Source organism: Vicia villosa, linkage group LG1, assembly GCF_029867415.1.
Source record: "Vicia villosa cultivar HV-30 ecotype Madison, WI linkage group LG1, Vvil1.0, whole genome shotgun sequence".
Classification (NCBI taxonomy): domain Eukaryota; kingdom Viridiplantae; phylum Streptophyta; class Magnoliopsida; order Fabales; family Fabaceae; genus Vicia; species Vicia villosa.
In genome coordinates this window covers 82,862,171-82,886,081 of record NC_081180.1, presented here as the reverse complement: position 1 = coordinate 82,886,081, position 23,911 = coordinate 82,862,171, and the positions used below count along the sequence as shown (strand labels likewise).

The 23,911-nt window shown below is 34.2% G+C and overlaps 1 protein-coding gene across 2 annotated transcripts; it reads right to left on the bottom strand.

Annotated features, from left to right (window-relative positions):
* Positions 1-13,858: 13,858 nt before the first annotated feature.
* LOC131643378 (protein SNOWY COTYLEDON 3-like) lies at positions 13,859-19,635 on the bottom strand. Of its 2 annotated transcripts, none has more exons than XM_058913587.1 (6): positions 18,019-19,635; positions 16,310-16,429; positions 15,925-16,041; positions 15,754-15,843; positions 14,430-14,540; positions 13,859-14,328 (listed from the first exon to the last, which is right to left on the bottom strand). In XM_058913587.1, the coding sequence occupies exons 1-6, from the start codon at positions 19,384-19,386 to the stop codon at positions 14,266-14,268; spliced, it is 1,869 nt and encodes a 622-aa protein (XP_058769570.1). In that variant the 5' UTR covers positions 19,387-19,635; the 3' UTR covers positions 13,859-14,265. The 2 variants fall into 2 exon arrangements, with proteins under 2 accessions (XP_058769570.1, XP_058769571.1); XM_058913588.1 differs by having other exon boundaries at positions 14,430-14,537.
* Positions 19,636-23,911: the final 4,276 nt, after the last annotated feature.

The following is a 23,911-nucleotide window of genomic DNA, read 5'->3' as shown; positions in this document are numbered from 1 at the left end:
AACAAACGGCTCAACCTCAATCTCATTGTGCAGAACATACAAGTGCACTTGATCCCGTTCGACCATTGATACTGTCACAACTTTATTTCCAATTAGCCTTTTTCCTTCTTTTTTTTCGACAATATGAGATTTGGGGAGTCCAATTGATTGAACATTTGACAGATATTCAGTACAAAACTCAACCGCTTCTTCAGCAACGTATCGCTCGGCAATACAACCCTCCGGTCGACTTCTGTTTTTCACGTACCCTTTTAATATTTTCATATAACGTTCAGCAGGGTACATCCATCTCATATAAGCTGGTCCGCACAGTTGTGTCTCTTTCACAAGATGAACGACTAGATGAACCATTATGTCAAAAAACGAGGGAGGAAAATACATTTCAAGATCACATAAAGTAACAACTATCTCATTTTGCAATGTTGGTAAGATCGCGGGATCGACCACCTTACTGCAAATAGACCTGAAGAAGAAACACAGCTTAGTTATTGCGCTTCTTACTTTTTCTGGCAGAATAGAACGTATACCTATTGGTAAAAAATGTTCCATTATAACATGGCAATCATGCGTCTTCAAACTCTTTAACTTGAGGTCTTTCATGGACACAAGTCTTCTAATATCTGAAGAGTAGCCTTCTGGAACTTTTACTTCACTGAGGAACTTACACAATGTTTTCTTCTCCTTTCTAGATAGAGTGTAAACAGCAGGTGGCAGATATGTTCGTCTTCCTTTCGTCACGGGCCCCAATTCAGTTCTCATCCCCATGTTTACCATGTCATTCCTTATGTTAACGCCATCCTTAGACTTTCCTTGTATATTGAGTAGCGTACCTATAACGCTGTCAAATACATTTTTTTCAATATGCATAACATCCAGGAAATGTCTTACGTACAACGACTTCCAATATGGAAGTTCAAAGAAAATTGACTTCTTCTTCCACCCACCCTTGACAATTGAATGTGCAAAAGGCTTGCCAAACTGAGTGCTCACATCTTTCACCTTTTCAAAAATTTGATCACCTGACAAAAAAGGCGGGGCTGTACGATGTTCGGCCTCTCCATTGAATGCTTTTCTCCACCCACGGTAGTGATGATTAGAATTTAAGAATCTACGATGGCCGAGAAAGACATTCTTCTGACAAAGCGCCAATCGTGTCGTATCGGTTTCATCTTCACAAACAGGACACGCCTTTTGACCCTTGTTGCTGTACCCGGATAGATTTCCGTATGCTGGAAAATCATTAATTGTTCCAAACAACATCGCCCTCAAGTTGAAACTTTCTTTCCTATACCCATCGTAAACCTCCACACCTCTCTCCCACAAAAACTTTAAATCTTCGATTAAGGGTGCCAAGTATACGTCTATGTCATTCCCTGGTTGTTTAGGCCCAGAAATTAGCATAGATAACATCATGTACTTACGCTTCATACATAGCCACGGAGGTAAGTTATAAATCATAAGAATCACAGGCCATGTGCTATGCGAGATACTTTGAATACCATGCGGGTTCATTCCATCAGTAGACAATGACAACCGAAGGTTTCTTGCTTCTTTTCCAAATTCAGGATATTCAGTATCAACTTTACTCCATTGTGGTGAGTCTGCCGGATGTCGCAACTTTCCATCAATAATTCTTTCATCTGCATGCCAAGTCAAGTGTCTTGAATCGGTCTCACTACGATACATGCGTCTAAATCTCGGAATTATAGGAAAATACCATAAGACTTTAGCAGGAGACAACTTTTTCTTATATCGAGGGGCACCACATTTAGGACACTCATTCAACGCTGCATACTCGTTTCGAAACAAAACGCAATCGTTTGGACATGCGTGTATCTTATCATAGCTCATTCCAATAGAAGACAACATCTTTTTGGCTTCATACGTTCGATTGGGAAGAACATTATCCTCTGGTAGCATATCTTTCATAAGGGCTAATAACTCTGTGAAACTTTTATCCGACCATCCATTGTCCGCCTTTAAGTTGTACAACTTTAACACCGCAGACAATCTTGTGAATTTCGAACAACCATCATACAACGGTTTCTCTGCATCGCTTACCAACCTCTCAAACATTTTGGGACAATCCGCTAGATCTTCTTCCAGCGCTTCTGCAATCTCTTCGACACGATCACAATCGTATGTGTCTGTGCAATCGTCGTTTGAAGCATACTTCCTATTACACCTCGACCCAGCATTCCCGGTACTTTTCTCACCATGCATTGTCCAACATGTATAACTTCTATCAATTCCAAACCGTAATAAATGAGATCCCAACTGATTCCCGTTAACCTTACCCCCGGCATAACAGCAACCCAAGCAAGGACACGGCATTCGAAGCGGGTCTTTGGAGTTCGCAACCGCAAACTCAACAAATTCCCATACCCCTTTCTCGTACTCTTTCGACAATCGGTTTGAATTCATCCATGTCTTATCCATGTCTTAATTAAGCTAAACAACAACGGTCAAACTTCCACTCTTCACAAGTAACCCCTATGGCGAATTCAATTCACAAAGTTAGTAAGTACCTCCTATATTAACTCTCTAAACACATAAAACTAATGTGTTTCTGTCAAAACGCAAAGTATAAACGGAATGAATCCGAAGCAATAAAACGTAACATATATAATCACACAATTTCAGACAAATTCATCATAATACCAGTAATTTGAGAAAGAAATTTACCTCGGATGTTACCGAACTCAAGAAAACGCCAAACGTCGAACTAGGCTGGGAAACGATCAAACTTTCACTATACACAAGTTACCCCTATAGCAAATTCACAAAGTTAGTAACCACCAAGACAAAATCGATTGAACAAAGGAAATCAACAATAGTTTGATGTGTGTACATACTCCTAAATATGTAGTACCAGAGTCAATGATACGAGCTCCAAAGAGATCCAAAGTTATCAATCCAGTCAGACCTATACAAGAAATTCAATTCAATGTATGATTATAATAAGAATGGGTGAATAGCTCATGATGCAGTTAATTAAATACACCACTACTAACACTACTAACACAAGACACACGATGCAGTTAATTAAATACACCACTACTAACACGAAGCTATAAAACTTTTGTAGCTGCTGCAAGGCTTCATGTTTCTCCATGACAGTGCCCAACAATAATTGTATTTGTTAAGAAAAGAGGTAATTCAATTAACAAAATGCTGTGTTTTTGAGTGTAATCTAACAGATTGAGAAACACATACACTTGTATTTATACTCATTCTATATCAGTCAATACAGGAAATGTAGTATACACTAAAGACAATATAACATTCATCAATGGCCAAACCAAATCCACTAAACATCATTTTTCTCTCATGGTTTATTCTCCTCTTCATGATAATTATAACTACTGGTACACTTTTATATGTACATTCTAAGACAAGCTAGTATTTTTATTATTACAATAGTAACAAAATAATTTAATTATTAAGAACTTAATGTGCTTTTTACATGCAATTAAATTAATGCAAATTCAAATGGTGCTTAAACAAATTAGTGAAACTGTTTGTATTTGGAGACTCATATGCTGATACAGGAAATTATTTGAACTCATCTTCATATAAACCTCCATATGGGATGATTTTTCCCAGTAAACCTTCTGGAAGTTTCTCCTACGGTCACATCCTCACCGATTACATCTTTAACTCTCTACTCTAATTGTCTCTAAATCTCAAACTAAACAAAAACCGAATTGTTGAAATTATTTAAATTCTTAATATAGTTCATTAAATAAAAATTTAGTTATCAGTTCTAAGCTCAATTCATTGTGCCATCTTCCTATATGAAGATCAAATCTCCTGCACCATATTCATTGAGAAATTTCTCAAAACTACAATATGGTATGAACTTTGCTTACGGAGGCACTAGTATGTTCAATACTTTTATTGATGGACCAAACATGACTCTACAAATCTACTCATTTGAGGAGTTAATTCAACAAAACGTATATACTAAACTCGACATTGAATCCTCGGTTGCCCTCATCAGCGTTTGTTGTAACGACTATCTTACATTTCTTCTTAATAAACGGGTAGAACACTAATGTGAGTTTTTACAACAAAGGCATGGTATTAAACACAACAATCTCATAATGAATCTAAGAGGAAAAGAAAACAACAAAGAACAACAACTGATATTCACAAATACTCACAAACATGAAGCCTTCCAGATATGAAAGCTATGAGAAGTGTGATACCTGGGTGGCGGAGGAGAAGAGACGGAGACGAAACGATGGTGGTGGACGGAGGAGAAGAAGTTCGCGCGATGGTGGTGGACGGAGGACCGACGACGGTGAGGGGTGGGGTTTCTGGTTCGCGTGCAGAGAGAAAAAGAAAGAGAGAAAGTGAGAAACAGTAGAAGCGTGTTTTTGGTTTTAATTTTAGTAATAAGGCTACTAAAGCGCTTCTGGAAAGCGCTCTCATAGCCTGGGCTATACCAGCGCTTTTGACAAAAAGCGCTCTCATTAAACACCCCTACCAGAGCGCTTTTGAAAAGCGCTTTCGTTCCCCCCACGTTCCCCCCACCTACCAGAGCGCTTTTGTAAAGCGCTTTCGTACCCCCCCCTACCAGAGCGCTTTTGAAAAGCGCTCTCATAACCCCCCCCTACCAGAGCGCTTCTTAAAAGCGCTTTCATACCCCCCCACTATTAGAGCGCTTTTTTAGCGTGTTTTTTAATTTTGTCTTTAGCGAAGCCTATGCCAGCGCTTTTCCTAAAAGCGCTTTCGTAGGGGTGCTGCTAAAAGCCAAATTTGGCGTAGTGGGACTGGGAGGTGGCGGTTTTGTCAACTGGGTGTCGAGCAAGTTTTGAGGGGTAACGGTGGCGCGTTGACACCACTGCCGGATCATGAGAGTAGTGAAAAGGGAAGTAGTTCTAGACATCATCAATATCACCAACAAAAACTAATGATTGAAGAAAACAAGACACAGTCCGAGGTATCGGAGTCGTCGACGTTGGGAAGTAGAACAGGAACTGAGGATTATTCATATGTTTATGCTAATTCTCAAACTCAAACCAAACAACTCCTTACACTGTTCTTATAATCTCTTGTTTATTGTTATTCTTCATTTAAATTATTATCCCATAATATTAAAAGTGTCTCTCTTTAACATTTCTCCGCCTACTTTTTCCTTCATAAACCTTGTTATTCATTTCTTAAATATTCAACTATAATAGTCCTGAGTTTTGTTATGGTAAATGTAATTTCTTAAAGACTACTATTCAACTATAATAGTCCTGAGTTTTGTTATGGTAAATGTAATTTTCGTTTTAATGTTTATCTAAAAGGCAAATTCTTGAGTAATTTTTGGTTTTATATTGTTAATTGATTAAAAATTATAATTTTTTTTAAAAATAATGTGACTAATATCTAAACTACAAGAATACCGAATTGTTCATCTATCTAGAATTATTAAAAAGTGTATTGGTAGTAGTATTTAAATTATGTGTATAAATTTCATTAAATTATGTTTATTTTATATAACGCTTTTAAATTTAAATGAATTTTATATAATTATAGAGTGGGTTAGAGAGTGTCTTTATAAAATAATTCTAAATAGAATAGAATTTTTTTCAAAATTTCAATTTTATATGGCATATATACATACAAACATGACACTACACACATTAGAGTAAATCATCATATTAAAATGGTAAATTATAGCTAGAACATTAAATTAATTTTAAAATATTACACACAAGGGAATCAGATATATAATAAATTGTCATGGTAATACCGGTGGTTGAGAATTTATTTGTCGTTGTTATTATTCATTTTAGGGGAATGTTATTTTCACTCTTATGGGTGTGCACATTTTTGGAAATTCGAAAATATTATTTGTGTTCAGAGATGTGTTTTTGGATGCTCTTAAAATTACATTATTCTTCGTTTACTAATATCTATCCTATTTTACATAAGATAGGGTATGAAGATGCATCTTCGTATATTATTTGGATTGTATTCGGAGATGCATCCCTGAAATATCCTATGTGCTTATTTATGGTGTTCTGATTCACTGAGGCAATTTAATTAAAAATTCAGTGATGTTTCTAGATATGCATCTTCGTAAATGTCAAGTGGAAGAAGTTAATTCAAAACATCTAAAAAAAATTCTTTCATTCTCGACCAACTTTTCAAAATCAAAACATTATTCTTTTATTTTATCACATCAAAGAGAGCGAAAGAAGCTAAAATTGCAGGTAAAGTTAATTCATTTCATCCCTCATTCCTTACGTTAATGTTTTGTATTGAAAAAATGAACGTTGAGTCCGAATATGCATCTCCGAACTCAGTTCATTTATTTCGGATATATATCTCAAGATTTTCCTTATAGTTTGAGCTTTAAAGCTAATTTTCTGTTATTGGTGGTATTAGATATGGTGCACCTGAATATATTTCTCAAAGCTATTGTGAGGATGGATGTTAAACTGGACGAAGTGAAGCATAATATTAAACTGGATGAAGTGAATGATGATGTTAAACTGGATGATGTTAAACCGGGTGATCAACCGATTGTTTCCCAGGTAGATGTTTGTGCATAATTTAAAAATAAACAAGAGTTTATTGTTCGTGAACATATGTTACAATGAGTATGCATTAAGGCTGAAAATTTGGGGTTTGGCGTTGTAATCGAGAGGATCGACAATGTTTCGAATAGAAGATAAGCATTTGTAACAATGAGATGCAAAAGAAGTGGCTCATACCAATCACAGATTAGAAAGTTGAAACGATATGACACTGGATCGAAAAAATGTGAGTGTCCTTTAAATTACATGGATATTGTAAGGCGGATGACACATGAAAACTTAATGTGATTTCTAGTATACATAAGCATGACTTAAGTGAAAATCTAGTCGATCATCCCATTGTATGTCGCCCTATTCTGGTGGAGAGATAACTTGTTTCGGACGTGACATTAAACTTGGTGGCGCCGAAAAATATACTTGCATCTTTGAAATCGAAAAGTCCTCTAAATATTTTAAATATCAAGCAAGTATACAACATGTGTGCTTGAAACAACAAGTTGGTAAGAGGACAAAGATATGAGATGCAACAACTGTTGAAGCTTCTAGAAGATGACCAATATGTTTCTAGGTACAGAGTTTGTGAGGATAAAGTCACCATACAAGATATTTTTTGGACTCATCTCGATTCTATCAATTTGTTCAACACATTTTCTATTGTGCTCGTAATTGATTCAACATACAAAACAAACAAGTATAGACTTCCATTCTTGGAAATTGTTGGTGTTACTCCCACGGAGATGACTTTTTTTAGTCAGTTTTGCATTTTTGTAATCCGAAGAAGAGGACAATGTTACATGGAATTAGGAAATGTGCAAGACTATGTTGAAGGACCAAGAAAACATGTCACAAGTAATAGTCACCGATCGCGATATCGGACTGATGAATTTGGTTTCAACAATGTTTCTTACATGACCAAAAATATGAGAAGTCAACTAAAACATACAGTTGGCACCAAACAAATTAAATCAAGAGTATGGTTTCTAAGATGGAAAAATGGTGAAACCTGGTGTGGTGGTGGAAAAGATAATGGATGCATGGAATGATATTCATATACGCATATCCGAAATATGTCCTGATGAAAGGATATGGTTTCTAATGTTCAAATTGATCTACAACTAGTATAAATAGAGAGTTCTCATTTTATGTTCTTTACAAAAATTATAATGAATACATATCCCCGTCTTGCATTTATTTATTTCAATGGCGCAAATTCCCGACTTCAATTTAGTATATGCGATGACATGTTTTTCGTTGATTTGAAATCCAAATTGAAAACTCTTCTGCGATATCTAAAAAATCAGAGAGTTGTCAAGCTCAAGTATTGTTCATCCTCGGTTGACGACGAAGGAAAAATATGGTTCACCATGCTGGAACTTAAGATGGATGAGGGTTTAAAGGTTATGTGAAATACATTTTACCACTACTCAACAAAGGGTCTGATTGAAGTGGATGTAGCGATTGCAAGATCAACCGAAGATATTATAAGAATATTGCAACGTCCTGAGTCACTCGTTTGTAATGGAATATAATGTTAATTTTATGTTAACCTTAACGATTATTTATGTAATATTTATTTTGGTGCTAATTTATGTTATTTTTCAATTCTGCCATTGTTTCTGGTTGTTTCTGATTTGAACTAACATCTCATATTTTGGAGTTGCGTCTCCGGAGCATTAAGGGTTGATAGAGAGATGTATTTCTGAACTAAATTTTTAATAAAATAATAATTTTTTTTATTAATTTGTATTAAGGAGTGTGTAAAATAATATGTTCAAAGATATCTCAAAATGCTAAAGTAGTTATGACTTTTCACGGTTATGGGAGCATCCCTAAGAGTGAGAAAAAATAATCCCCTTCATTTTATTCTCTAAATGAATAAATTGCTAAGAATTTAAAAAGTCCTAATTAAAATTGGGTTCGAATATGAAAATCTAAATCCGGTCCAATACGTATTAAAACATAAGATGGATTTTAGGGTGAAACTTTTCTATAAACCAAAATGTTAAGGATTTTCTTTCACCTTTGAAATTTCTCATAAACTTCACGAAATGTTAAAAAATATCTTTCATATGGGAAGAGTTTAAAGCCATCAAATTGTAGAATTTGAAACCACTCTTTAAGCTTTGAACCCCTTCTTCCATTCACTTTAGTATTTTGAAATATCAAACACCTAAATCTCCATATCTGAACATCATATCATATGCTAATTGCTAGTTTTATGTCAAATAGTACACAATATTTTCAATTAGTCACACATTACTTTTTGTATAGCTTTTGAGATGAGAATAATAAATGTAATTTTTCTAATAATTATAAGAATAGTATTTTTATGTGATAATATGAGAATGAATCTAAATCTTTAGAAAATTATGTGTCATTCGAGAGAAAAAAATATATAATGTTAGGCCCATTAGAGAGAGAAAAAATTGTTTGGCTTAAAGATTTTATCAGAAACTAAAGTTGTATTTAGCAATTTTGTTTTAATTAAGTTTTGTTATTATTCCTCCAAGAGGCACATGGCCTAATTGTAGTGAACCCTAGTGATATATATATATATATATATATATATATATATATATATATATATATATATATATATATATATATATATATATATATATATATATATATATATATATATATATATATATATATAGGGTTAAATATATTTTGGTCATTATAAAAAACATGACATGTTTTGGTCCCTACAATAATATTATGTACGTAGTTTTAGTCCCTTCTCTTAAATCAACGTTTATTTTTTAATGATTATTTTGCCGATATGTTTAGAACGATTTAAAAAAATCCTTGAGGAAAAATAAATTCAAAATTTGATTTCTAAATTGAAATTTTCATTATTTTTATCATTATGTTGTGAAATTTAAAAAATTCATATTTAATTCTTCTCATTTTAAAAAATTATAAAGTTTGATAAATAAATTTTTACATGTACATGTATTTAAAAAATTTACAAATTAAAGAATAATTAAATATTTTCAAAATTTTAAAAAATAGCAGGACTAAAACTACATGCATAAAAATTTTGTAGGGACTATAATAAATCAATTTATTAATAAATATTAAAAATAAAATTTAACATATTTATAAGGACAAAATCACAAAAACATGTTTAATCTTTTTTTAATAGAAAAAACTAACATTTTTCCTACACCATGATTCCATCATTCCATGTGCTTAAAGTTAATGGTGTAATTATCACCGTATTCTAAACCTAATTATTCTATCCCTTAATAACTATCTTTTGATTTTATTTTATTTTTTAAACTTATATTTTAGATATACTAATATTTTATAATTTATTATTTAAATATTTATTATATACTCATTTTATTTATTATTAAATTTTGTGATAAATATATCATATTTTTAATAAGTGGTTTGATCTATTATTATTATTATTATTATTATTATTATTATTATTATAATTATATATATATATATATATATTATTTAATTTATTCTATTATAATATTAATATTTTAGTAAAATTAATTAAATTTTTAATTAATTTTTATAATTAAATGAATTGTGAATTAAATTATTAGATTTAAATTATTATATGACCAAATTTTAAGGTTATCAAGTTTTTATTAGGGGTTCATTTTTATTATTATTCTTGGTCCTCTAAAAATTCAGGACCGACCCTTATAGAGTAGGGTTCAACTTACTACAAGAATAATTTTTTAGCTTACTCCAAATCACAAACTTAAAATTAGATTAATCAAATGGTTATAAGTAAAAATGCAAGGAAGTATGAAATGTTGCCCAGATCATACATTTTGAATTCCTTGGTCAAATCACTTTTGACGCCTTTGATCTCCTTCTTGCAGCTACCTATTATCAACAGGACATCGACATAAAGACATAGTATGAGCAGTTCACTCCTACTTCTTCTAACATATACTCCTTGCTCAGATTTGCACTTTAGAAATTCCTTCTCCCTTAGAAAATCATATATCTTCTTATTCCAAGCTCTTGAAGCTTGTTTAAGTCTATACATGGCTTTATGCAACCTGTATACCTTTATTCCCTGGCCTTGCTTCGCAAAACCAATTAGTTGGGAAACATAAACTTCTTTATCTAAGGGGTTATTCAGAAATTCACATTTCACATCCATCTGACAAATTATATATCAGTTGTTCATGTGTATAAACCAAGCAACACGAGAATAGCTTCAGCAAGGATGCATGAAGAAGGTCTCAAGCTATTCTTAAAGTAATATACTCTGATGTATATGGTCTTATCCAAATGGATTCAATTGGAGGTAACAGATACTTCGTCATATTCATAGATGATTTCAATTGAAAATTATGGACATACCTAATCAAGAAGAAAAGTGATGTGCTTGAGGTGTTCACAAAGTTTAAATCTATGGTTAGGAGACAAAGTGGTCAAAAGCTCAAGACTTTAAGGACTGGTGGTGGTGGAGAGTACATTTTCAATGATCTTGCTGCTTTATGTGAAAATGAAGGGATTGTGCATGAGATAGTGTCACCCTAAACCCCGCAGCAAAATGGAAGTGTTGAGATGAAGAATGAGACCATTATGAATATGGTAAGAAGTATGCTAAGAGGAAGGCACTTGCCTAATGAGTTATAGGGTGAAGTTGTGTCGAGTATCACATTCATCCTGAGCAGATGTCCAATCTAGAAGCTAGAAGGAATCACACCAGAAGAATGTTTGTCTAGTGTCAAGCCTAACTTAAGTCATTTGAAGGTGTATAGATCCATAACACATCTACATGTGTCTGACCAGTTGAGAAGAAAACTTGATCATAAGTCAAGTCAAATGATCCTGATAGGATATCACTCAACTGGTGGATACAAAATGTTCGATCCCTTGAACAAGCAAATTATGGTTAACGTAGATGTGCGATAAGCTGAAGGAATTAGTATGAATCATATGCGATGAACCAGCTAGTCAAGGTGATGGAGGAATTCGACCAGAAGAAGGTAGGATTCAAGCAGGCACAAGCATACCTTAGAGGACAAGAAACATGCCTGTAAGATTGCATGAATGTGTTATCATATCGGATGATATGGTTAATAAAGAAGGTGAGTTGGTACACTATGCTTTCTATGCAGATATTGAGTCAGTCAATGTAACTGAAGCATTGAAGGACTCAAAGTGGATGCAAGCAATGAATAAGGAACTGAAGCCTATAGAAGTTAACCAAACCTAGTCACTAGTCGAATTACCACAAGGTAAGAAGGCGGTAGATGGGAAGTGAGTGTACAAAGTGAAGCTGGATCCAAAAGGAGAATTAACCAGATACAAAGCAAGACTGGTAGCTAAATGATTTCTTTAGAGAGAAGGAATTGACTTTGATGAATTATTTGCAACGGTTGCTAGGATCGAAACAATCAGGTTGATTGTTGGCCTAGCAAACATAAACAACTGGTATATGTTTCAGATGGATGTGATCATAGATGGCCTGAAGAAATGGGATTGGATCATCAATTTAGGGCTTTTTCTTTATGAGCAACACACACATACTCACCCAAAACTTTCGATCCCCACACTTGTTTCTCAAGTGTTCTAACTCACACTTGTTATTCTCAAGAGCCTATCAACAATGATCCCCCTTAAGCAGAAGGACATATACTTGTACCACTGTTGACACTTTTGAGTACTTTCGATACAAGGAAGTCGGTCCCTCACTTGAACCAGACTCTGATACACTATAGGGTCATCAATTTGATGGTCAATACGAGGGGGCGTTGTTTACGTTGGGGCCTTTGTTCATGAGCAACACACTTTGTGAGAGTCACACTACATACTCACCTAAAATATTAAAATAATAGGTTTGTGGGTTCTCTCACTTATAAATGCTCAAGTCTCCACTTTTCTAATCAATGTGGGACTTCCCTACACTTGATTCTCAAATGTTCTAACTCATATTTGTTATTCTCAACAGTCATGTGAAATTCATAGTTTAACTGACAAATATTTATACTGTCATGTTAGAACACTAACACTCGAATTTGAATTCAAAACCTTATATTTAAATGTGAATTTTTACACTACTGAAAATCCAAAAATATTTTTGTTGAATTTCAAATGTGAAAGTTGTTTAATGTCCCACATCGACTAGGAACAGAGGAAATGTTGGGTTTATAAGAGAGGTGACTCATACCCTCATTGTCTTAAGATTTTTGGTGGATATGTCGTGTCAAGGTCTTTTGTAACCATGAACATTTGACTCATTGACACTTCTAAACGTACCTAAAATTACACCAACAAAAATATTGTAAATTACACCAACAAAAATTTTGTAAGTGAAACATTGCTATTTTGTCCAAAAATATAACCAGAGATGCATCTCCCAAAAAAATCCGGAGATGCACTTTCGTAAAGCGATAAAAATTGAGAATTCAAATATCAAATTCTAATGCATTTTATTATTTGGAATTTCTAATGCATTTTACTATTTCAAAAGTGGTAGAGCTATCAAGTTCAATTGATATTTCATCGATAAATGCTTTTCTTGGTCTATTTTTACTGTAGATTTTTAAAGGAGTTGCAGATTTTTAAGGGTGACAACATTTCTATAGAAGTGCATCTTTGAATTCTAGAGATGCATTTTCAAACATATTTTTTGGACAAAATAAAAGATGCTCACTTCCGAAGTGTTAAAATGTGCGTCCAAACATGCTTATTCGAAATTTAGAAGCATTTTAGAATTTTCGCTGCAATGGAGATAGGGTGGGATGAGTATTACCCTCAAATAATGATAACTTTTTTCAGTACTCACTACTGGCCTGTTTCACCAAACTTCACCAAATTCCTAAATGCATGTGGTCCACTTACTATATGAAAAAAATCCCCTCTTCAAATTAGTAACTTATATTAAGAAATAACACAAATGAAGAATCTTCCAAAGTGTTCACAACTAAGCAAAGTGACCAAAATACCAATGTTTCTGAAATTGTAACGTTGACACTCAAATCATTGATTGGATATATAAACTGGGAGTAAACCATTAGAAGACGGCACAGTTACAGGACCACACCAGTAACATGAAATGGGCCTCAAAGGTTGGACCACATTCATAGCCACATTCCTTTCACTCACACGTTACAATCCTCATTCATAGAATTGTTCCACTCACATGTTTGATATTGTTGACAATACACAAGCTTTAAATTCATTGTACTACCACATTGCTTATAACCCAAGTTAGTAATAATCAACACAAGAGGTTTTTTACGTAACAAAGACATATTCACTATAATAATAAAAGAAAGTGATATATAGAAATAATAAAGCATATTACACTATAGATTAAAATGAAAATCTAAACCACAAACTAACACCTACTAAACAATAATTAGTTGTTTACATATTTGATACTATATACACAGACAAAGGTAATTAATTGTATACATCTTAATTAATCTAACTATCTAGTGAGAGAGAGAGATAGAGAGAGAAAGCCCTTCTTTTTTTGTTTTCTTTTGTAAACTGTAATTAACATTCAGACACTACTACACACAAGACATATTCAAGACCACAACAGGTTTCAAAAACAGCAAACAAAAACCAGCTATTGACTCTCCATTCCATTCTTCTTCTTCTTCTTATTACCTTCTTCTGTGTTAATTAAAAAGGCTTCGGATTCAGAGAGAGTAGTGTGTTAGCATTAAGAGTGAGAGGTGTCAGGTTCGTCAAATAAGATCAGTTCTACACACGTGTTTGTTTGTTGTCAGGAAGCGGATGGTACGCGAGAAAGTTGTAACATATGCGTTCTTAAGCTACAATCCTTCACCTGTCGTAGTTTGACACGGAAATAGCAATTAAGAATGGTGATATAGTTGAAATTACTAGTACGTACGGGAAAGGTTTGGTTTCGGGGGTCGTGATTATTACCTGCATGGCTGCTAAGGATGACAAAAAATCCTTGCAATGTTGAAGCAAGTACCTTTCCTTCGACGTTACCTTTAGAATTTCCGCTACCAAGCAGTTAGTTTCCTCCACCTGCTACAAACTCATGTTGTTCAGTATACTGATACAAATGTACACATACACAAGTGTACAAGTACAGTTTAATAAGTTGGATTTACTGAAAACTTGCTTTTGGAGAAAGCAAAATGGTCCATCTAGTGAGAAAAAGGTTTTTTGGTGGGGGTTGTATACAGCAAAAATGGTGTTGATTGATCCATCAAAATGGGGAAATGACCCCACCTAATAAGCTGAGTTGTTACAAAATCAGCTTTTTTTTCATCATTTTATTTGAAAAGGTGACTTCAGAAAGCAAAATAATTATAACAATTATAAAAACTATGATGACTGCTCCAGAAATGAACCAACAGAAACAACCATGCACGGGGTAGTGTGAATTGATGTTACAAAATATTTAGAGCTCAATGCAGATGAGATGGAGAATGGCAAGTAACCTGGCCACATATCAAATACTGACACTGTGCTACATCAGAAATAGGATGTGTAAAAAATAGGAAAATGCTAACATGTGCCTTTAATTTTAGTAAAATAATGTAAAACTCTAGAGTGTTGTTACTGTTAACTCTTAAAATTGTGGTTGGGCCTAACTCAACTTTACAAAATCGGAATGTTTTTAGGGTGAGGATTGTCCCACTTATAAGCACATGTCAGGCCATATATTGTCCAATGTGGGACTCTTAACCCACCCTCTCATGCCCAAGATTGGACATCTAGAGCGTGGAAATAAATGGTGGGTGGCTCACGCCTAGGATTGGACATTTGGAGCGTGGAAATAAATGGTGGGTGGCCAAATAGCAGAAACCTAATAGTAGATGGTCCAACAGATCTTAAACAAGACTCCAATACCAACTTAAGAATTGTGGTTGGATATAAATCAACCTTACAAACAGGCTTCTAGGGTGAGGATTTCCCTCACTTATAAGCACGTGTTCAGGCCATATATTGTCTGATACGAGACTCTGAACATTAACGACTATGAATCAGGTGAAGATAAGACACCTCTTTTAACATGCCCATGCTATGACCATAGACTATGACAAAACTAAGCACGTATAGGCAAGAACATATTCTAAATGATACCATGCGCTTAATAGCCAAAACACCAATAACCGACCCAATCAAGCAGTGTATTGCTTCTAACTTAAATACCTACCAGAAGTCCGGACAATAAATTATAAACACATCTTAACGCTACCGAATTAAAAGAACCGCACACCTCATAAAAACTCACCTTTGACGAAAGAGAATATATTGAGGACGCCATTGCCTGCATCACATCAACTGCGGACCCCAAAGCATCTTTCAGATTTGGTACATCGGCCTGATAAAAGAAACAGAACAGCTCAATATTTGACAGGCTATTTTAAATTAGTATAAAGTATCCAAAAATAGCAATACATACCGTTGCTTTTTCAACAAGCGGAAGACGGAGAGTACTGGCCTTCAAAGCTTCAGTTGCTCCCAGTAAAGAATTGGAGTGATCTCTATCTAAAAGGGCCCATTCTTCCAAATACAAAATCTATAAGCAAAATAAACTTCAATTATGACAAAATACTTGAAATACTTGATAAGATGTATGCTTGAAATAATGGCAAAATACTATTGAATACTAGACTTGGCATCACGATGTAAATACGCTCATCAACAGGCATGCGAGTATTAATAGAAAAAAAAAACATTGTTATCAAAAATACAACTTGTTTATCAAGCTTATCAGTTATCACCTTTCATGAGCTACATTCAATGCATTAGAGCAAATTTTTAAAATTGAAAGTTCTGAATCATACCTGTCCCTTTAGAATGGAAGTGAGTTTCAACTTTTGCCTCAGCAGTACTAGCTTTATTCTTTTAAGTATGACTGAATGCCGGAGCTCGGAGATTGTTACCCATGCATTCCACAAATGTCTCTGGCAAAATGAAAATCATTTGGTTTAGGATTGTATAGTACATTACCATGTGGAAATATTTGTTATCAGAGAACAGTGTTGCCATTGTCATCCTAAGCTAAACTTTGTCCGAGTGCATTATTTCTTAATACATGAATAAACAGGTCATAGCCTCTAGTAAAAAACTGGATAAATAGGAAATTGTTGAATGTCACTAAGAAGATCAGTAGATTTCCAGAGCCTATAAAGTAATTTAAAAAAGCTTAAACGGAGACAAGTCTGATGGAAACTTGACCAGTGTTGTCAATGGCGGATGGCGGTCCATAACGGAGAGCCAAAATACCGCCATACCGGCTGATTTTTGGTGCCAATGTAGCGGATTACGGCGGAAAACCCCGCAATATCGGCCGATATTAACCAATGCGGCGAGCCCAAAAACCGACATGTATATACGCCATGGCGGATATTTGATAACACTGAACTTGACTCATGGACAACATGATATTAGGTGAAAATGTACAACAGAGAATTTTACTTGAGGCAAACTTAAACCATTTTTAGCAACTACTAGTATTTTCTGTACATACCTAAATATATATATGGCCATTCAACACATTCCTTATTTCGGCGTGCAATAAAATTTTTCTCCACATAGAAAGAAAGGTTAACCATTTATGATAGGGTTGTTAATTGAAGGAGCTAGTATGATAGAATTAGTTGCAATCATTTGATACTGAGATAGCTACTATTTTACATATCAATATAGGAAGGGAAAAGAGGAGAGCCTATCTTGATTCTTGTCATTTGGGGAAGAGTAGGGGCCTTCATTCTTTTGGCATCCGAGGTACATAACCTCGAAGCTCTACAATATACTGTGTAATCGGTTGAATTCTTCCCTATATCATTTATTAGAAATACTAGATTCCTATCTATAAGCTTAGTTTACATCCATTTCCATTTGAATCACTTTTTGTAGAATTCTACTTGTTTATATTATAATACACTTAAACCATATCTGAGACAAAGCTACAAGCAAATTTATAAATGACAACATTTAAGTGATGAACATCCAAATTAGATCATCACCAGATGTTTCTTGGACTAAATTACAATGCATAAATTACAAATCACTATCCTTATTTAGTAAGTGTGGAACTAGATCATCAACTATCAGGCCAGCATTATTTGCAACTAGTATGACACTTGGCAACGCTTGAAAACTTTGAAATCTCGAAACAAGTAAAACTCAAAAGTGATAGAATGATAACGAGAAATAAATACTATATACGTTTTGATCTTATGATGAATCCAATAAATGAGGAGTGAGTTTCATCATCTCAGTCAATCTGCATTCTGAAAACTAGCATACTTCCTTGAAAACACAAAAGCAACATTCGTCATTCACGCTAAGATCTTAGCTTAGCAGCCTAACCTTCTAGCACAGGGTTTCTAATGTTTGAGAATAAATCCCTACACACAGTGTTGTATTAATCTAAACCACTCCACAAGCACACTATAATATACAAGACAATCGGAGAATTATAAGAAAAAATTAATAATTGAGAAATCCATATCACTAACAAGTAACAAAAACACAAATTTAACCATACCTCCGCATTCATTTTCTGCACCATAAAGGTAGCATCAGCCCTGGCATTAACAAACCGCCATTGCACATACCGATTATAAAGAAGCCTCAAAGTATGTGCATCAAATATCCGATCTTCCCCTATCTTCCCTCTCCTCACATCAGCAGAGAAACTAAGAATCGAAGGCGAATTACCAGAGTTACTATTAATGGAACTGGCAACCGCACTCCTCACTTTCGAAGGACTAGAAAACCCCCTTGAAGGAGAGGAAGCAGCCGACGCCCAAAGTTTACTAGGAGAAGAAGGCCGCGCATTTCCCCTTATAGGAGAAGCCATAGTTCGAGGCGACATCACAGGACCATCACTATTATACCTTTTCAATTGCGAATTCTTCGATGGAACACTAACCCTCGAAGCAGGACTAGTTGACATAGGTGAACCAGGATCCTGCAACCGGCGCAACCGGCTATTAGTCTCCTGCCAAAACTTCGAAGAAACAACAATGCCACGATTCTCCCTCGGAACCTTAAGTGCCCCGAGAGAAGAAGAATCATGTGCTCCTGAATTGCTACCAGATGAAACACTATCAGTATCAGAAGCATTAACATCGGAATTCGAATTCAAATTCAAACAAGGTTCATTCAATTGAGAAGTACTAGTTTTCCCTAAATCCAAACTCAAACCACTTAATCCATCAAATGAAGCTCTTCTTCTACCACTCTCCATAACCATTGATTGTTGCAATGCACGAACAACTTTCCCAACAACCTTCTTCTTCTCCCCACCATCACCACCACCTCCCCCACCACCACCACCACCACCCCCACTGCAATCCACACTCCTTGACAACTGATTAACCTGTCTAGACCGTGCAGGCCACCTATGCTGATCCGAGGGTCGAGAATTCTCCCCCTGATCTCCTTTTCCAGCCACCGGAGCAACCCTCCGTCGCTCCGGTGTCGCGGCTTTCGCCTTACTCTTACTAATAGGAAGAGAAAAGGCCTCACCTTGAAAAGAAACAGACAAACTCCTCGTAGAAGTTACCAAAAGCTTGGTCGCTTCAGGAACCGGCGTTGTTGGTCGAGGTCTCCGACGGTCCACAGACTGAGAACGTTTCGGAACAAGCGGTGTAGGTGAATTCGTCGAACGTGTAAGAAGAGGTGAAGCAAATCTCCTTGAAGAAGAAGAAGACGTTGTAGTAGTTGTTGTTGTTGTAGTTGAAGATGAAGTTGTTGTTGTAGTTGTTGTGGTTGAAGAAGAAGATGAAGGTGAAGGAGACATGTACCTAGAAGAAATTTGTCTACCTTTACCTCTCTTGGGTACGACGCCATTGTTGTCTTTCTCAGACCTTGATGAGGTTAATGGGTTCTCTGAAATGGCAGCCACCATTGCAAAAAGGTGAAAACTTTACCTCACATTGTGAACTCCATAGCTTGAAAATGGAAGCAAAATGGTGCAGATCAAGGAGATGGAAAATGGGTATGGTTCAGATTCAGCAATTTTAGAAGGAACAGTGAGAGATTTTAGAGAGAGAAAATTGAGACAGAAAGTGAAGTAGGTGAATAAACAAAAAAGAAAGAAAAAATAAAAAGAAATTTGTTTTAGAGAGAGAAAGTGGTTTTGTTTGAGTAGAAGGGTTTTATTATGTTTTGGTTTTGGTGAATCTTTGGAGGAACGTTAGTGTTAATTAAGGTTAATTAAATGTTGTTTTTGTTGGTTTTGTAAGTTTCTTATTGTTAATGCTTTTTCTTTCTCTCACTCAAAGTCAAAATTTAAAAGTATTTGTAATGTGTTTGGGTTATTCTTAATGTAAATTACTTCAAAGGAAGTATAATATGGTTAAAATAAATGAATAAAGGTAGGATATATGATGGAAAAAGCAAGAAAAACTACTTGTGTTTACTTGGAAGGAATCGGATTCAATAAATAACTGAATAATACAATTATTAAAATAAAGTTACAAATAGAATAAATAAAATATAAATAGATGAAATTATCATTAACTTAACTATAATAAAAAGTTATTACATATTATTTGATCCTTTCTAAGAAAGAGACCAAATCAAACCAATATATCTAATTGAATTAAATCAATTTGAATCAAATCAAAAATAAAATTAACTTTAATAAATTAGGGTATTAATTCTCTCATCCTAAGTGGAAAAGAAATATTTTATATAAATTTTAAAATATTCATATGAATTCAAAAGTATATTTTTCGATATATCCATTTACACCAAATTCATGTGTAAATGATGGGGTGTCCATATGTCGGTGTAGTTCGGTTTTGAGATAATATGATGTTCAAACCGGCCAAAAAATATAAGAATTGGTTTGAATTTGATTTACATATTTTTTTGATAAAACCTAAACTAAATCAAACTAAAAAACAACGGGTTGGTTTAGGTTGGGTTGATCGGATACATTAGAAACAAATACGCAATTTAAAAAAAATATATAATTTACATCAACTAATTTTCAGTAATAATATTAAATTCTTGATTTTTTTTTTCATTTCTCCATATAGGTTGTGAATGTAACAATTGACGTTTCATTCTTTCCTTCTTGAAGTTGAATATTTTATACTAGTTTCCATGATAATGATGATATAAATTATATGCATTAATATGGTTGGTTTGGAAAGACGGGCTCACGCATAAAATTTTAGAAATTTGTTACCCAAATCAATTAACATCGGGCTTCATTGGTTTGGTTCAATTTTTGCTCGAACAGGAAAAATGTCTGACTCAAACACTATGGTTTGGTTTGGATTCCGATTTGGTTCAGATTTGCCTGAACAAATTAACACCCCTAATAAATGAGTCACGCCTCTCTTTTTGCAAGACATTAGCCGAAGATGCATTTCTCTATTCACCTTATATGCACCTCATTCATTTCTAACTAAGACACCTTCATTTTGACATAGTTTTATCCAGAGATGCATCTTCATAGCAAAATAGGGATATACATTTCCGTATTCACCCATATGTAGTCAATTTTGCCATTTTTTTAAAAATACACTGATGTGATAGACTGTGCATTATAATTATACAATCATAATAATTTTTTAATAAATTAAATCACACATTTATCTAATAAGATAAAAATGTCATATATAAATTAATCAATCATAAATCCATAGTACAGTAAAAATAACAAAGTAACAAACTGTAATACTATTCATAATCCATAATACAAATATTATATTATTACGTATGACGAACCCCCTTATTCCTTCGCTGCCTCATGTACTGCAATGTCGTTCGTGTCTCAGTAAGAATGAAATCTACAATGGTCCTCCCATAAGAGCCTTATAGAAAGTCTCCTCTGCTTATACCTGCTCGCGCAAGATCCATTATACAATGACATGCAGACAACACATCAACAACATGATCTGCCCTAGCATGATCCTCCTCTAACATCTCTTGGTAAGCTAGCCTAGGTGGCTCTCCCTCTACATATAAGGATGTGATACTCTAAAATACCATTGGACGTACTCGTATGCACAGCTCCATTCGCTAAGAGTTATGACACCTCGTGCCTCAGTCGGTACCAAATGATTAAGGAAATCATATACATTGCATCTACATCTCTAAGGGCCATAGTGGAAGGAGCAGACATAAAGAATTCTCTTGGAAAAACCTACATATACCTGAATGGGCATGAATAACTCATACAGATGTTGATACATGAAACATGACCCACAAGCCAACCATCTAGAGTAGAAGGTTATGTCATCCAAGGGATGCGTCTAACAGTGAAGATCGTACGACCGAAAACGTATATCATCGTGTATTATGCGATCAAGATACACTTTGAAGGGCTTGGTCGAATGATTCCCTCTTAGCACGATGAATGCACAAGCATGTGGCGTATCCTTAGTATATTGATCAACATATGACCAGTCAGAGATGCGTCGGAAGTGATGGAGGATCCATGTCTGAAAATGCATATATATGTCGACCTATATATATATATATATATATATATATATATATATATATATATATATATATATATATATATATATATATATATATATATATATATATATATATATATATATATATATATATATATATATATATAGCCTAAGCTTAGCCTATTTATTTAAATAGACTTTTAAAAACATTTAAGCCTAGCCTTTTTACTAAATAGGTCACGTTATGTGCTCTTGTAGGTCGCCCTGCCCTAGTAGAAGGCATGCCACATGACGTGTTATCTCCTGTATACTGAAAAAGTTGATTCAAATGCAAGGATCGGGAATATGTTGTGATTAGTGGGACAAAACCAATAAGTATCCACAAGGTCCATTATCCAATGACAAGACAAAACGCTAAAAGCTAAAGGATATAAAACGAACCTCTTGTACGAAATGAAAGAAAGGTTCAAAAGTTAAATCACTTGAGAAATACACTGAATAATTATCTTACTGAAGAAGAAGAAGAAGAAGAAGAAGAAGAAGAAGAAGAAGAAGAAGAATGAACCATAGTGAAGATTTACTTCCTCCCATCCTCCACTGAATAAGTGTTAAGCTTCCTAGTGTGATCGAATTCGCCTCATGCTGATTGAAAGATTGTACGAAGTAGAGTGTCATAATTAGATTTACATTTAATTTTCATTTGTGTTTAAAAATGTTGAATGTAAGAATTTATGTTGTTTTATTTCTTATGCTCGTTATGAGTTAAACCTCTTTATATTGATCAATGTGAAGTTTAATAAAAACTAGTATTTTGTGTTAACATGGTGCGATTTGAAGTGAGATATTTTACTATGTGAAATAATGCGATAAATTTGTTTTCTTGATTGATCACCTTAGAAATAGGTAAAAGTTGGTCAAGGGTAGAGAGATTCATTAACTAACATACTTCATTAGCAAATGTGGTTGAAAATTAATATGATAGACATATTCACTAGATTAATCACTTCGTATATAAAAGGCTACAACCATAGAGGAAATCAGGAGATGCAAAAAGACATGCTTTAAGGTTATTTTGAGACCTCCAGAGTTGTTCCCTTGACTTATTGCATAAGCACTAATGTTGTAGACATACACCACTAGATCACCTTCTACCTTATTTGTCACGACAGATATCGTCAGATACACACAAAATATGAACTTCATTAGATATATAATTGCCCAACATGTCTCTTACTATTTATTTAAATTTTATTTCATCGCATATCATTTATTATATTTCAATGTGGATATGTGACAAACAACATTATTGCAACTTTATTGTTCATGGTTATTCACAAAATTTTAAAGAAAAACTCAATTTAAGCTATCAAAATTTATGTGGGATCGATACTCTTGCTTTTGCTCCACTTGCTACAATTTTACTTTGTATATTTGCACATAAAAATAGTTAACACAGCACATCTCCACGGGGACTGGTGTAATAACAAAATTCGTTCAATAATTTTTATAATTCTAAGTAAAGTTGTATGAAAATTATGATTATTTGGTAACATATGTATCCAAGTTTAAGTTATAAATCTTGGAACATATGCTTTCTTTCTATCATGTGACGTGAGCACCTAGAGTCGAGGTACTATGATTAGTATCTTAACTTGGTTGCTAAAGATGTCTGCAACATACACTATTTTATCTTTAGGTAACCTTATTTTTTTGGGTCGTTCATGGTTAGTTTTCTCTTAGATTTTATCCACCCAGGGCTTTTGTGCAGCATAATCATTATATGTGTTCCCATAAGTGAAATGAGAGTATAGATCTTTTGGGTTTATAATCATTTCTTTTTGTTTAGGATCAAGCATTTCGTTACTTGGTGTAATATAACCAAAACCTTTTCTCCCATTTATAATTACTCCATAGATCGTGTAAGTCATCTTGCTTCTATCTATGTTTCGTGTAAGAAATTTTTGAAAAGATAAGTCATATTTCTCAATGATA